Below are 12,436 nucleotides of genomic sequence, written 5' to 3'. Positions count from 1 at the left end.
GTGTAAAAGAGTTGCAGTTAATTTGTTAATAAAGTTTGTTTGAAGCACGTGGTTTTCATTCTTGTTGCTTTATTTTTCATTGTATAATTTATTACAGGGTCTTGACTACGACACTGGCGTTGATTATATAAACCCATGTTAAAATGATGCAGCCACGTGTAGCAAGGAAAGTGATTTAATTTTAAGACACTTTGATATTCAAGTAATTGTTTTTAACACTCTGAAGCTCATGGGAATCATTACCAGTTTTTCAAGAAAAGAATATTTTTAATGGAAACGGTTTGTGTACAACGAACTTCACACACAAATTTCTAAGCCAGTAAATTCCATACCTAATTAAAATTATCGATTATTGTCGTGCAAAATACATGATTAATCAAAATTATGATTAAATCGATTACTGTCAGGAAAATAAGTGTTTCTGACTATTAATTACTGTTTTCAAGTAATTACCATTATTATTTCTCGTTATTATATTTTATTAATTCAGGTTTGTTCAGCTTCATTGATAACTCGTAAGGATAACAAACTAACTGAAATTACTATGCCTGAGTATTACTATTTTAAATTATTTCAAGTATTCTACTTTTGAGTGAGAAAAATTGATTAGTCAAATGTAATAGATTAATGAGCCTGATAATTTATTGCATATCAAATTCAACTAATTACCCAGTTTTTATGCGTAGATAGCACTGTGCAGGATAGAACAAATTTCACAACAACAAAAAAAAAAGCTCTCAAAACAAGTCACTCGTAAATGAATCAACATTAAACAATGCAGTTCTGTTAAAAAGCTATAGTAACACAAAATAGCAGCCAAATATTTAAGCAACTGTAAAAAATAAGAAAAAGCCTAAATCTGCAGACTTGGCAACCTTGGTGCTGGAGGTATAGTATTGTGTGTTTTTTGAAACTGATTTTAAGAGCATGTGGTTTAACAGTTTCAGATTGAGTGAATTAAAAACATGGAAGGAAGAATTAAATGATGTGGTGGTGCTGAATCTGTTTCGTGTTTATGTTATATGATACATAACTTAAAATAATGAATGAAATCAATTTGTTTTTGTTATATCTCCAAACAAAGTAATTGTTTATGTAACAAGCTATGTAATGTTTTTTCTTGTAAGAAGATTGTTATATGTTTTAAGAAACTTTAAATGATGAAACTTATTTTTCAAAATGTTACTGTAGTTCTTTTGGATTGTGTGTGGTTGTGTGCGTGTGTATATATATATATATATATATATGTGTATATGGGGTCCTGCATGGCCAGGTGGTTAGGGCACTCGACTCGCATTCTGAGGGTCACGGGCTCGAATCCCCGTCCCACCAGACATGCTCGCCCTTTCAGCCGTGAGGGCACTCTAATGTGACGGTCAATCCCACTATTCTTTGGTAAAAGAGTAGACCTAGAGTTGGCGGTGGGTGGTGATGACTAGCTGCCTTTCCTCTAGTCTTACACTGCTAAATTAGGGACGGCTAGCACAGATAGCCCTCGTGTAACTTTGCGCAAAATTCAAAACAAACAAACATATGTGTATATATATATGTTTCATTGTAACTTGAAATTTAAAAATTGATATGATAATTAATTTATTGAATGCCAATTTTTTACTTCAGGAGGGACGTCTTCTACCCGAATTCAACATGTTGGACCCACCAATGATATTTGAATGTAACAGAGCCTGTTTGTGCTGGAAAAACTGTAACAATCGACTACTGCAACACGGAATCACGTTAGTTACTTTGATCACTTGCTGATCGTTACGTCTTTATGTTTGATGGCTGCCAGTTGACAGTCTAAATCTCTCAAGTTTGATTTAGTTGTTGTTATTTTTAAATAATCTAATCTGTTTTGAATGGCTCAACTTATTTACAAGTCAGACTAGAGCACTAATAGTACACTTCAGAGAGTTTCTGTTTTAATTATTTCATCCTTATAAGTGAAAGTTATACTTACGAGTGTTAAGTTTGCTTTGATTGTCATCGTAATGACCCACACATCAACAATTAACGTTATTAGCTCTCTGTTCTTTTTCAGTTAAAATTTGATTTGAGCTGGTAACTTCTGTTAAGGAATTTTGTCCACTCATAAAAGGAGGCATTAAATAAAAGTGCATATAGAGTTTGACATTGTAATATTCTGTATATTTAATTATGGAAGAACAAGAAACACGACAACAGAAAACTACTAGAACTTGGCCATAAGTTATGTTTTATTATTTAGTGTTCTCTCCTGGTAAAATACCATATTTTTGTTGAATAAGAAATTTTTTATTTAGTAGAGAATTTTTGTATGATGAAATACTGATTGTTAAATATGGATCTTAGTATTAAATTTAACTCTCTGGCAGATGGCATGACCCAAACAACATGAAATTTGTTAGTTTTGTGTGTAAAATTAATTATTCCATTCCAAAATTTGGCAAGTTATTGTTAGTTTATTGCCTTAACTAGTAAAAAAAATAAATAAAATTGTTTTGTATAAATATTCGTTTTTTTTTTAGTTGCCGACTGCAGTTGTTCCGAACGAAAGGAAAAGGTTGGGGAGTGAGAACACTGAAAGAAATTCCTAAAGGAACTTTTATTTGCGAGTAAGCAAGTTGATTTTGAAATTACAATGTTTGGTTCATGATTAACCAATGATGGATAATTTAAGATTTTAGTTCTTTGTAATTTTTACATAAGATTTAATTATGGAGTTTCTGGTACAAGTTTGTGCCAGTTTTTAATAGAACATTTAAAAACTTCTGGTATTTTACTCAGGTATGTAGGAGAAATTATTTCTGATTCTGAAGCAGACAAGAGAGAAGATGACTCCTACCTCTTTGACTTAGACAACAGGGTACATTAATTTTTTTCATTTGTGTAAATTATTGAATGTATTTGTACTTATATGCGAAGGACTAGGATTGGCCTAAAATGGTTGTTTTTTTTTAACTTGTAAATGTCGGGCCTAAATTTTTAATTTTATTTCTTGTAATTTCTAATTTTGAAGAAAGAGAAAAGATGCTAATGAAAGATCAAATATTTGTATTTTTGGTCTCATCTGAGAAAATGTTTATTCTTGTATGATATGATAAGTAGTTGTTTTCTACAAAGTAAGAATTTCACGTAAAATAATTTTTATTCTGGTAGAAGTTAATGTATTTAAAACTTTTTTACTCTTTCAGATTCAGTTAGGAAATGTTTCTCCTTTTGGAATTAAAAATAATATATTTTTTGATATGTTTTTTTTGAAATAATCATTATGATAAAAACTGTTAATCTTAATAATTCAGTAGATTTTGTCCCCATTTGACTCGGTGTTAAATTAGACAGCTTGTGATGCATACTGTACAGCTTTGTGTTAAAACAATCGAATTGTAGGTTGTCAGAGAAGTCCCCCACCCCTCAGGAACATAACCCGTCCCCAAGTTTGTTCATCTTTCCACCATTGTTGGTAAAATGAAGCCAACAGATACTGGTTGGTAATGTAGACAGACAGTTCTTGGGTAGCTTTGAATGGAGTTCAACAAAACAAACAACAGTTATTTCTTGGGGGAAACACACTAGGAAGTTTTTGGTTTGCAAAAGAAATATCTTGATCTTGCTTGTGTAGATGTGATGTGCCCTGGTGACAGTTTTAAATTTTCCTGACTGAAATTTCGTTGGGTCTTCTCTTTAGGATGGAGAAACATTTTGTCTCGATGCTCGCTACTATGGAAATGTTAGTCGTTTTATCAATCACCTTTGTGAACCAAACTTGGTGCCTGTGAAGGTGTTTGTTGATCATCAAGATTTGAGCTTTCCTCGAATAGCCTTCTTCAGTTCTCGTGATATTCAACCCCAAGAGGAATTAGGGTAAGGCCTTGTTCTGTATTCTAATCTGAGATTAAAAAAGTGTAAACACTGGTATATAACAGCAGATACAGGCACGGTTATCACACCCACTTGTACAGTCTGTGTATGACCTGTCTTCTCCTTTTTGTTTATATGAATGTTTTGGAAACTTAGTTGACACAGTATGTGCCAGACATTTAACGAATTATTTTTGGATGGAAAATATTACTTTTAAACATGTTTTAACCATATTAAAAAACTGTATCTTTAGTTTCTCTTTCAATTTTTAATATATGGGCATTAATGTTTCTGAGCTGTACATTTATAGTTAAATGATAAGGTCAACTGTGAGTAAAAATTCACACTGTATTTGACATATTTTATTATGTATACAGTTGTTGTATAATAACAAAAAACTTGTCGTAACATTAAAATTATTTGCAGCTTTACCCTTTTAAAACAAAACTGAAACAAATTAAATTTTGAGTGTGTTTGATATTTATAAATCCAGAATTAATACTATTATTATTCCGTATTTTTAGTAAATTGTGAAATAAGATATTAAAAGTTGCCAATTGTCGAAATAAATGTATTTTACTTATATTTCTTAATAGCATAAATATTATATTATGATGTTGTTAGGCTTAGGATTCTTCTACAGTAGGTGTCTGTGACTTTTTAGCGATAAATTCAATGATAAATAAACAGTGTACACTTTACTTGTTTTCAAAATAATATATATATATTTGGAACAAGTTAAATGTATGTACAATAAAAGGTTCACACCATAGATAGTATGGTCATATTCTATATTCTCGTCATCAATTAAGTGTTAACAAACCTTCCTATAATCGTCTGCTTTTAATTCTTATTGTGACAAAAACTAAACATTAATAAAATATTCACTCACAAAAACAAACCAATCAATAACATCTAAATTAAACAGTTTTTTATATCATGACACAATCAATGTTACAGGAAAGAATATTTATACATTATTATATTCCAATTATTTCTGTAGTTCCTCGCAGCTACACCAGTGGGTGGTACTGACAACTTTTCAAGCTCAGCCTTTAAAGATAAAAAATAATTAAAGATGAATATCTATCTGTTTAAAGTAATGAATATAATCAGGTTCAAGAAAGATTTTGATGATTCAAAAGTGTTTTGTCTGTTACTTGTATTTCTTTAGTTTTGACTACGGAGAAAAGTTTTGGGTGATAAAGTACAAAAACTTCACATGTGGGTGTGGATCACCAAAATGCAGGTACTCCAAGGAGACTATACACACAACCCTAGAAAATTATTACCATAGATTAAAAGAGGAGCAAGGAGATGATTCAAGTCGAGTCATACAGCAAGAATGAGGTAGAGCTGTTGAAGAACAGTGGAGAAGCTCAGTTCAAGTGATAACATTCATTTTGTAATTAAACAGTGGCTACTTGTGTAGGCCTATTGAAGAATAAATTAAATCACAATTAGTGATGAAACATTAAAAGCTGTTTTAGTCTTACATTGTACAAGCTTAAAAAAAAATATTTTATAGACTTAAAGAAAAACAGACTTTCATTTAAAATTTCAACATTACAACAGTGATGTTTTGTAGTCTGCGAGATTGTTAAACCAAAATTAAGAAATTGCACATAGGATTTATTAATTGGGCCTAAATTAAATGAACCCGTGAAACGTTTATGTGGCTAAGTTTCCCGAACTTTAGCACTCTAAAACATAGCTCATGTAACATATAGGAAAAAATATTCTCAACCAAGTTCGGCCCTCTAATTTTCTTGGTTAAAAAGAATGTTCTTTAGAGATTGTATGTAGACTGTAATATGGCCACATATTGAGAGAGGATGGAATATTCTTAAATGATCCCCAACTTGCAGTTCTTTGATTTGCATTAAAAAAAAAAAACACATTGGCTACACCACTATTGTGATTAAAGTATGTTTCTTTTTTTAAATTTTCTGTTGTAAATTATTCCGACATTAAACTGATACGACATGCTGTAAGAATTGTCTAATAATGTTTCATCTATCTCATATGGTTCCATCTTTTCAACTTATATACTTGTGAAAGTTAATAACTTTTATAAACTTATCTTCTTGTGTGTTTTGTAAGTCATTGTATATGTGTATGAGATTTGTACAGAATCTTTAGGTTGTTTAGTATTCATTAGCTTATTAAAGATTAAAACAAACAACTTGTTTTAATGTCTAATTAACTGAAACTTGATCAATTTTGTAAGGTTCCACTACGTACGTGTGATGAACGTATAGCACTTTCTGATACAACTACAGAATACTGAAATTTTCTAAATCATGTAAAGTCATTTTTGTAAGAATCGTAGGTAGCCGTAGAACTACCACAACACAGCAGTTCAAACATTATAAACCGATCATTTGCCGATAGCTAATATTTCTGTGTTGTTCATTTTTGGTTGTCACCTATAGCATGAATCTTGAAATTTACAGTTCCCTAATCTTCAGCGACTGGTCCAGTATTCCTAAGAACACAGTCTTATATTTGATTTTCTTAAAACAGAACTTTATTGGTTGAAAGAAACATGTGACTAGTCTTTAAAGTCACATTTATGTTGTAACTTTTTTTTTTTACTATTATTTGTTTCAGATAGTTTTCATCTCATGTAATGTGTGTGTTGCGATAAATATGCTTACTGGTTTTACTGTGTCATAAGTTTTCAGGTAAAGACATTTTAATTGTCTAACGACTTGTTAAAGATTTTTTTTGAGGAACGTAAACTGGTGATGGGCAAGAGTGTGTTAATGCTTTCCTACAAATCTAGAAGGGACATCGTTCAAAAGTACTGACCAGTAACAACTTCGGCAAATTTTGTGGACTTGAATACTTTACAGCTAGTCTTACCCATGTTTAATGACTAACGGCTGATAATATCTCTAAAACAAACTTTGCCATTTTACATGTTTGCTTTCAGGGGAGAGGTGGTCACTAAAAACTTGTGTCTTTTGCTTTTGTGAAAATGGTGAAAATCGTGATTGAACAACTGTTTGAAATATAAATAAAGAAGTATCCATCATGGAAATTAACAAAAATAGCATTTTTTAACAAGTTTACGTACAAGACTGTCCATGAAATTTTGTGAATCGACAAGCACTTGTTATTTTGAATGTTTTATTACGTTGTGCTGCAAATGTAGCAAAAGGTTTTAAGATGTGATTATGAATTACTTGACTTTGTGTTAGGTTTTAGATTAGTAATCTCTTTTAATTGTAAATATCTCTCTTCATGAGAGCTTATTTCATTAACATACAATATTAGGCTTACCTATTAATAAGAAACCTTGCATTTCTAAATACAAAATTCAGGTTATTTCTTTTTACCAATTGAAGCCCCCCTCCCAGATCTTCAAAAGAAATAATTGAGATTTCAATTTCTACGAAACTGAACTATGGATTCTGAGAGGAAAATGTAAATATGAAAAAAACTAAACTTGTGTGGGGCACGAGTATTTCCTAAACTACAATGTTTTTCCTTGATTTTTTTCTGTTTTCTTGAAGAAGTATGGTAGAGTGACTTTAGATATGTTGAATTTTTGATCAGTTAAAACATTTATGTAACAACTATGAATTCACAATTAATTAAAATGAGAAACCCTGAAAATGTTACTTAACTTTCAAAGAAGTAACACTTAACTAAATACAGAAAATATGAATTGTAACCTAATTAATGTCGAAAGTACGTATTTGTGCAAAAAGAGAAAGAAATGGCTTTTATTGTGCATATTATTGATATATTTTCAATGAGAAGTAAGGCTTGAGAAATGTATTATGAAACATTGAAAATGTTGATTTTGTTGTGCACAGTCTGACATTCTGTTTGTGTATTTCTTAATTCAAACTAGCAGAAATGTTAAGTTGCTCATATATTCTTTTTGCAATAAAGAATTAAAAGTTTTTCAGCCATATTTGTTTTTTCTAGTTTATAAAAGACCACCCCCTATTACCAACAGCTCTAAACTGATGCTAATTGACAACCCACAAAACAGCATTCTGCATGAATGTACAAGAGGCTGACAGGAGAGCAAGGTTTTATGTGCTGAAAGGACATGTAGTACTTATAACCTGTATTAAGTTTTGCAGTTGTATTCTCTATGTGTATAATAAAATACTGGTATTAGAAGTGGGCTAACTTTAGTTGAGGGGAATGTTGTATTCCTTATGGATAGAGGCATTTAATGTGTTATTTCAAAAATATATAACAATAACTACAGGTACCTATGTATTAATTGTTTTGTTTTTCACTCAGAAGAAATTGATTGTATTGTAGTTGGATTTGCATTAATTGATACTTTTCTAAGAAAAGCACATTTTATAAGGATTGTATTGAAGCCTAAATTGTATAGAAAACAGACTGTCTGTCTGATTTCAGGTTGTTTAGTTATTTGAGCTCTTTTTTTTTTAAACCAATTGAGATTGGTTTTTATTTTAATAATTTTCATGGATGCTGAGTGTTATGCATTAGGGTTGTTCTTTGTTTTAAAATATGATGTAAAGATTGATTAATACAAGTAACTTATTAAGCCTTTTAATCAGAATTAACTCTTCTTATAAATGATATATTTTTAATTAGTTGACTTTTAAGGAACACAGGTTAGGGTGCAAAACCTTTTCACTTGCCACAAGGATTTTTGTAATGTATGTGTTTCATCATCAGTATTCCATAATGTACTTGTTTCAACATCAGTGTTCCATAATGTACTTGTTTCATCATCAGTGTTCCATAATGTACTTGTTTCATCATCAGTGTTCCATAATGTACTTGTTTCATCATCAGTGTTCCATAATATACTTGTTTCATCATCAGTATTCCATAATGTACTTGTTTCATCATCAGTATTCCATAATGTACTTGTTTCATCATCAGTGTTCCATAATGTACTTGTTTCATCATCAGTTTTCCATAATGTAATTGTTCCATCATCAGTTTTCCATAATGTACTTGTTTCATCACCAGTATTCCATAATGTACTTGTTTCATCATAAGTATTCCATAATGTACTTGTTCCATCATCAGTTTTCCATAATGTACTTGTTTCATCATCAGTATTCCATAATGTACTTGTTTCATCATCAGTTTTCCATAATGTACTTGTTTCATCATTAGTGTTCCATAATGTACTTGTTTCATCACCAGTATTCCATAATGTACTTGTTTCATCATCAGTTTTCCATAATGTACTTGTTTCATCATCAGTATTCCATAATGTACTTGTTTCATCATCAGTATTCCATAATGTACTTGTTTCATCATCAGTATTCCATAATATACTTGTTTCATCACCAGTATTCCATAATGTACTTGTTTCATCATCAGTATTTACTGATGATGAAACAAGTACATTATGGATTATTTGAGATTGTGATGGTCATTGTCACTGTTCGTTTATAAAAAGAATATCCTAAAGTTGGCGGTGGGTGCTCCTGGGTTGTTGTCTTCTTTCTGGCCAGCAGGTTAAAATTAGGGACGTTAGTGACTTGGCCATAAACCAGAAACGTTCCGTAATGGAGTCTTCACCAGGTTGTAAAAGAAGGTTTCTGCATACTAGGTATCCAGTAATAAATATTCCAACGTAAAAAAAAAAAACTTAATTTTTTTTTCCTTCAGACTATACCTAAGGAGTAAGCGTGACAGTACTGGTTTGCTGTTCATACACCTGTCATTTTCAATGCGTGTAAATAAGTCTAGTATAAAGTTTTTCAGTCCATTATATACTGTAACCATATTGCAAGCCAAAACTAGCGTTGGAAAGTATTTTTACGTATCTGCTTGTTTGATAATTTCCCGTAAAAATTATTTCCGAGAAACTTCAGAGATATAAGTCTTTTCTTGATTAAGCCAGTTTATTCTTTCTCAATACAACTTTGCAATACAATTAATTTTCATAGTCACTTTAACTTAAACACACGCTATAATTCACAACGATTCACGCACTTCATTTACGACTTGACTCGATTATTTGTCTCTATATCTTCCTGTCTGCAATTCTATATGCCGTCACTTCTCTTCTCCGCTTTATTTGCTGGCTTATATAGTAAAATAGAGGGCGTCTAGAAAATACTGGGATATTCGTGAGGTTCCCCGATCCTTCCAGAAACTCATGACGTGTTACCAGCGTCACGTGACTTCCACTGTCATAACAGTATTAAATCTTGTGCTCTGTGTGGTGGATATGAAACGTTTGTGAATAATTCTGTTAAGGTGGATAAAAACGCCAAGGTATGTCTGGAATAAAACTGAACAATTTTATTTTGGGGTGGTGGACAGTTCAAGTTTATTTGTTAAAGCGCAAAGAACTATCAGCACTGTGCTCACTACAGGGATTGAACCCCGAATATTAGCAATATAAGCTATTGACCATTCAGGGAATACTTACAAACGTACGTAGTTGATGGATGCAACGGTAGGCGCAGAAAAGGACAATTCTGCGAGCACGTGCCAAGACTCGTGATATACAACTTGCGAGTATTCAATGTATATGGATGAACGTGTGCTTGTTGAAAAGTGAGTGAGTACACGACGAAACAGTGCGAAGAAATTAGACAAAACACATGATTTATCGTATTAACAGCGTTACTGTTGTCTGATATTTTCTTACGAGTCACATGAAAAATCGTCCATCTTTGTAGTTTTTTGACACCCAACCGTACAAGTGACAGGAAATGCGTTAAACACGTTTATACATTTTAATACTGAATTCGTACCCCTTCTTCTGTTATATATAATCGAGACAAAAAATCTGTAAAGAATGTAATACATTGTTCTGCTGGTGTAGATTGAATCGGACACTTTACTATTTCTCAACTTATCGGAATAGTTGAAAATAAAATGTCAATCTGCGGGTAGGTTTAAATTACATCAGTATGCAAAGCGTTCACGAAGAAATAAAAAGCATATTACTTTTTTGCTGACGGAATGTGGACGTCATCTTATGGTTAGTGTCTAGCCTGTGAATCCGAAGAATTCGTGGCTCGCAGCCGTTTTTTTCTTTTTTTTCAAAAACTTAGAATTTTGAGGCAGTGGGTGCACTATAAGAGTGGCAGTCAGATCCCACTATTTGCGTATTTTTGGCCAACTTTCTTCACTTGATATTTGGAAATGTAGCTTAAAAATAACAGCTTACTCGAAACACACGGTCTCTTAAATAACATTTTTACAAATGAGTTAAGCCTTGGACTCGAAAGTTGGAATACGTTGTGTGAAGTTGTATAATTATACGTTATTAACTCTTCATCAGTTGTATAATTATACGTTATTAACTCTTCATCGATATGATTTAATTTAATTATACATCTTTAGCATTTCGGATTTTAAAAAAATAATCTTATAAGCCGAACTGAGAACATTGATAACGGGCCTCAGTTTATAAACAAGCACAGACTTCTTAATATGGAGACTTTGTCCCAAAATAAGATCACACACGCCCATGGTGAATATGATGTGCTTGTCAATTCTGATTGGTTTAATATTTTGTCTAGAGCCAAGCCTCGGTAGATAAGTGTCCTCAGTTTGGTTTATAACTTACTATTAAATGTTTTAAAACGTAACATCGGAATTTTATATTGTATAAAAATTTGTTGGTAAAGCGTAAAATCAGCGTTAGGACAACAGACATCGATATTAGGCTGTATTTATTTCCAAGTAGCACTGATGGGCCGTGAACTCGGTGAAACTAGTCTACTGCAGCGAGAGTAGCGAATCGAAGAGTAGGCTAGATCTCTACGTCATCTTTTCGTCACTGAAATTCATGTTTTGGCTAAGAAGGGGAAATTCATAAATCAAATAACAAACCAATATTGGTGTTAAATATTAACACATCTTTCACTAAACAGCCGTTACCAACAATCGATAGCGTAAATGTTAAGCACGCAAACATTAGTGTGCGTATGAATACAGATACCAGCAAACACTAATAAAGTGTGGTGTAAATAGTACATATTCAATACTTGCACAAATATTGAACTCCTAACGCATCTTTCTATTGGTAAAAACTGAAGAGTGAACAAATCTTGGTGTCGTGTAAGTAAAAGTTTGTTTTATTTTTCTATTTAACACTCGCAGAGCAGGTATCATACGTGTACATTTTAATTCGAGTTTCTGTTTTTTTTCTCGAAGCTTACATTTCTAAAGTAAGTTATTTCTACTTTAGTGAAAAACAGCCAAAACTTCGTGTTTATACTACATAAATAGTGTTAGTGTACAGTATAGCTAGAGTACATATTTAATCTAAAGATATGAAAATATTGATTATTTTAAACTGGAAAGATTAGATAGATACGGTTACTTTTTAATCACGACATTATTTCTTATGTATTTAGTACTTTCAACATGAACAATATTTTATCGATAAAAAGTTAAACAGTCAGACCCCCCGAGGTTTAGGGATAACCGCTCCTAATTTTTAGCTGCTGATTAGGGGAAGAGTAACCAGTAATAGTAGCAACCGCCGCCTACGTGGTTACTGCTAATCAAATAGTGGAATTGACTGTTTCTTTTATAACGCGCCTCTGACTCCAAGCGTTGTAAGTATTAATTCATAAAGAGCATCTATGTTAACGTCTCCCCCCCCCCCCCC

The 12,436-nt window shown here is 32.0% G+C and overlaps 2 protein-coding genes across 3 annotated transcripts in view; one reads left to right on the top strand and one right to left on the bottom strand.

Moving 5' to 3' along the window:
* Positions 1-7,995, top strand: part of LOC106476547 (histone-lysine N-methyltransferase EHMT2-like) — an 8,837-nt gene extending 842 nt beyond the window's left edge. Inside the window, exons 2-7 of one of the 2 annotated variants that reach the window (XM_022380379.1) lie at positions 1,621-1,736; positions 2,508-2,594; positions 2,767-2,845; positions 3,668-3,843; positions 5,015-5,190; positions 7,783-7,995. In XM_022380379.1, the coding sequence (XP_022236087.1) occupies positions 1,648-1,736; positions 2,508-2,594; positions 2,767-2,845; positions 3,668-3,843; positions 5,015-5,189 (606 nt within the window). In that variant the 5' untranslated portion in view covers positions 1,621-1,647 and the 3' untranslated portion in view covers position 5,190; positions 7,783-7,995. Of the gene's footprint in view, positions 1-1,620; positions 1,737-2,507; positions 2,595-2,766; positions 2,846-3,667; positions 3,844-5,014; positions 7,759-7,782 lie in introns of those variants that run through there. The other variant, XM_013937195.2, reaches the window with a different exon arrangement.
* A 477-nt stretch (positions 7,996-8,472) lies between these two features.
* LOC106476546 lies at positions 8,473-9,171 on the bottom strand. The gene has a single exon (XM_013937194.1). The coding sequence runs from the start codon at positions 9,169-9,171 to the stop codon at positions 8,473-8,475; it is 699 nt and encodes a 232-aa protein (XP_013792648.1).
* Positions 9,172-12,436: the final 3,265 nt, after the last annotated feature.

The sequence above is a fragment of the Limulus polyphemus genome, unplaced genomic scaffold (genome assembly GCF_000517525.1).
Source record: "Limulus polyphemus unplaced genomic scaffold, Limulus_polyphemus-2.1.2 Scaffold10840, whole genome shotgun sequence".
NCBI classification, from domain to species: domain Eukaryota; kingdom Metazoa; phylum Arthropoda; class Merostomata; order Xiphosura; family Limulidae; genus Limulus; species Limulus polyphemus.
The sequence above is the reverse complement of the archived record's forward strand: the minus strand, read 5'-3'. Positions and strand labels throughout refer to the sequence as shown.

Bases quoted from the DNA above. Each gene is read 5' to 3' on its own strand.
- LOC106476546 (XM_013937194.1), bottom strand. From the start codon at position 9,171: ATGAAACAAGTACATTATGGAATACTGGTGATGAAACAAGTATATTAT.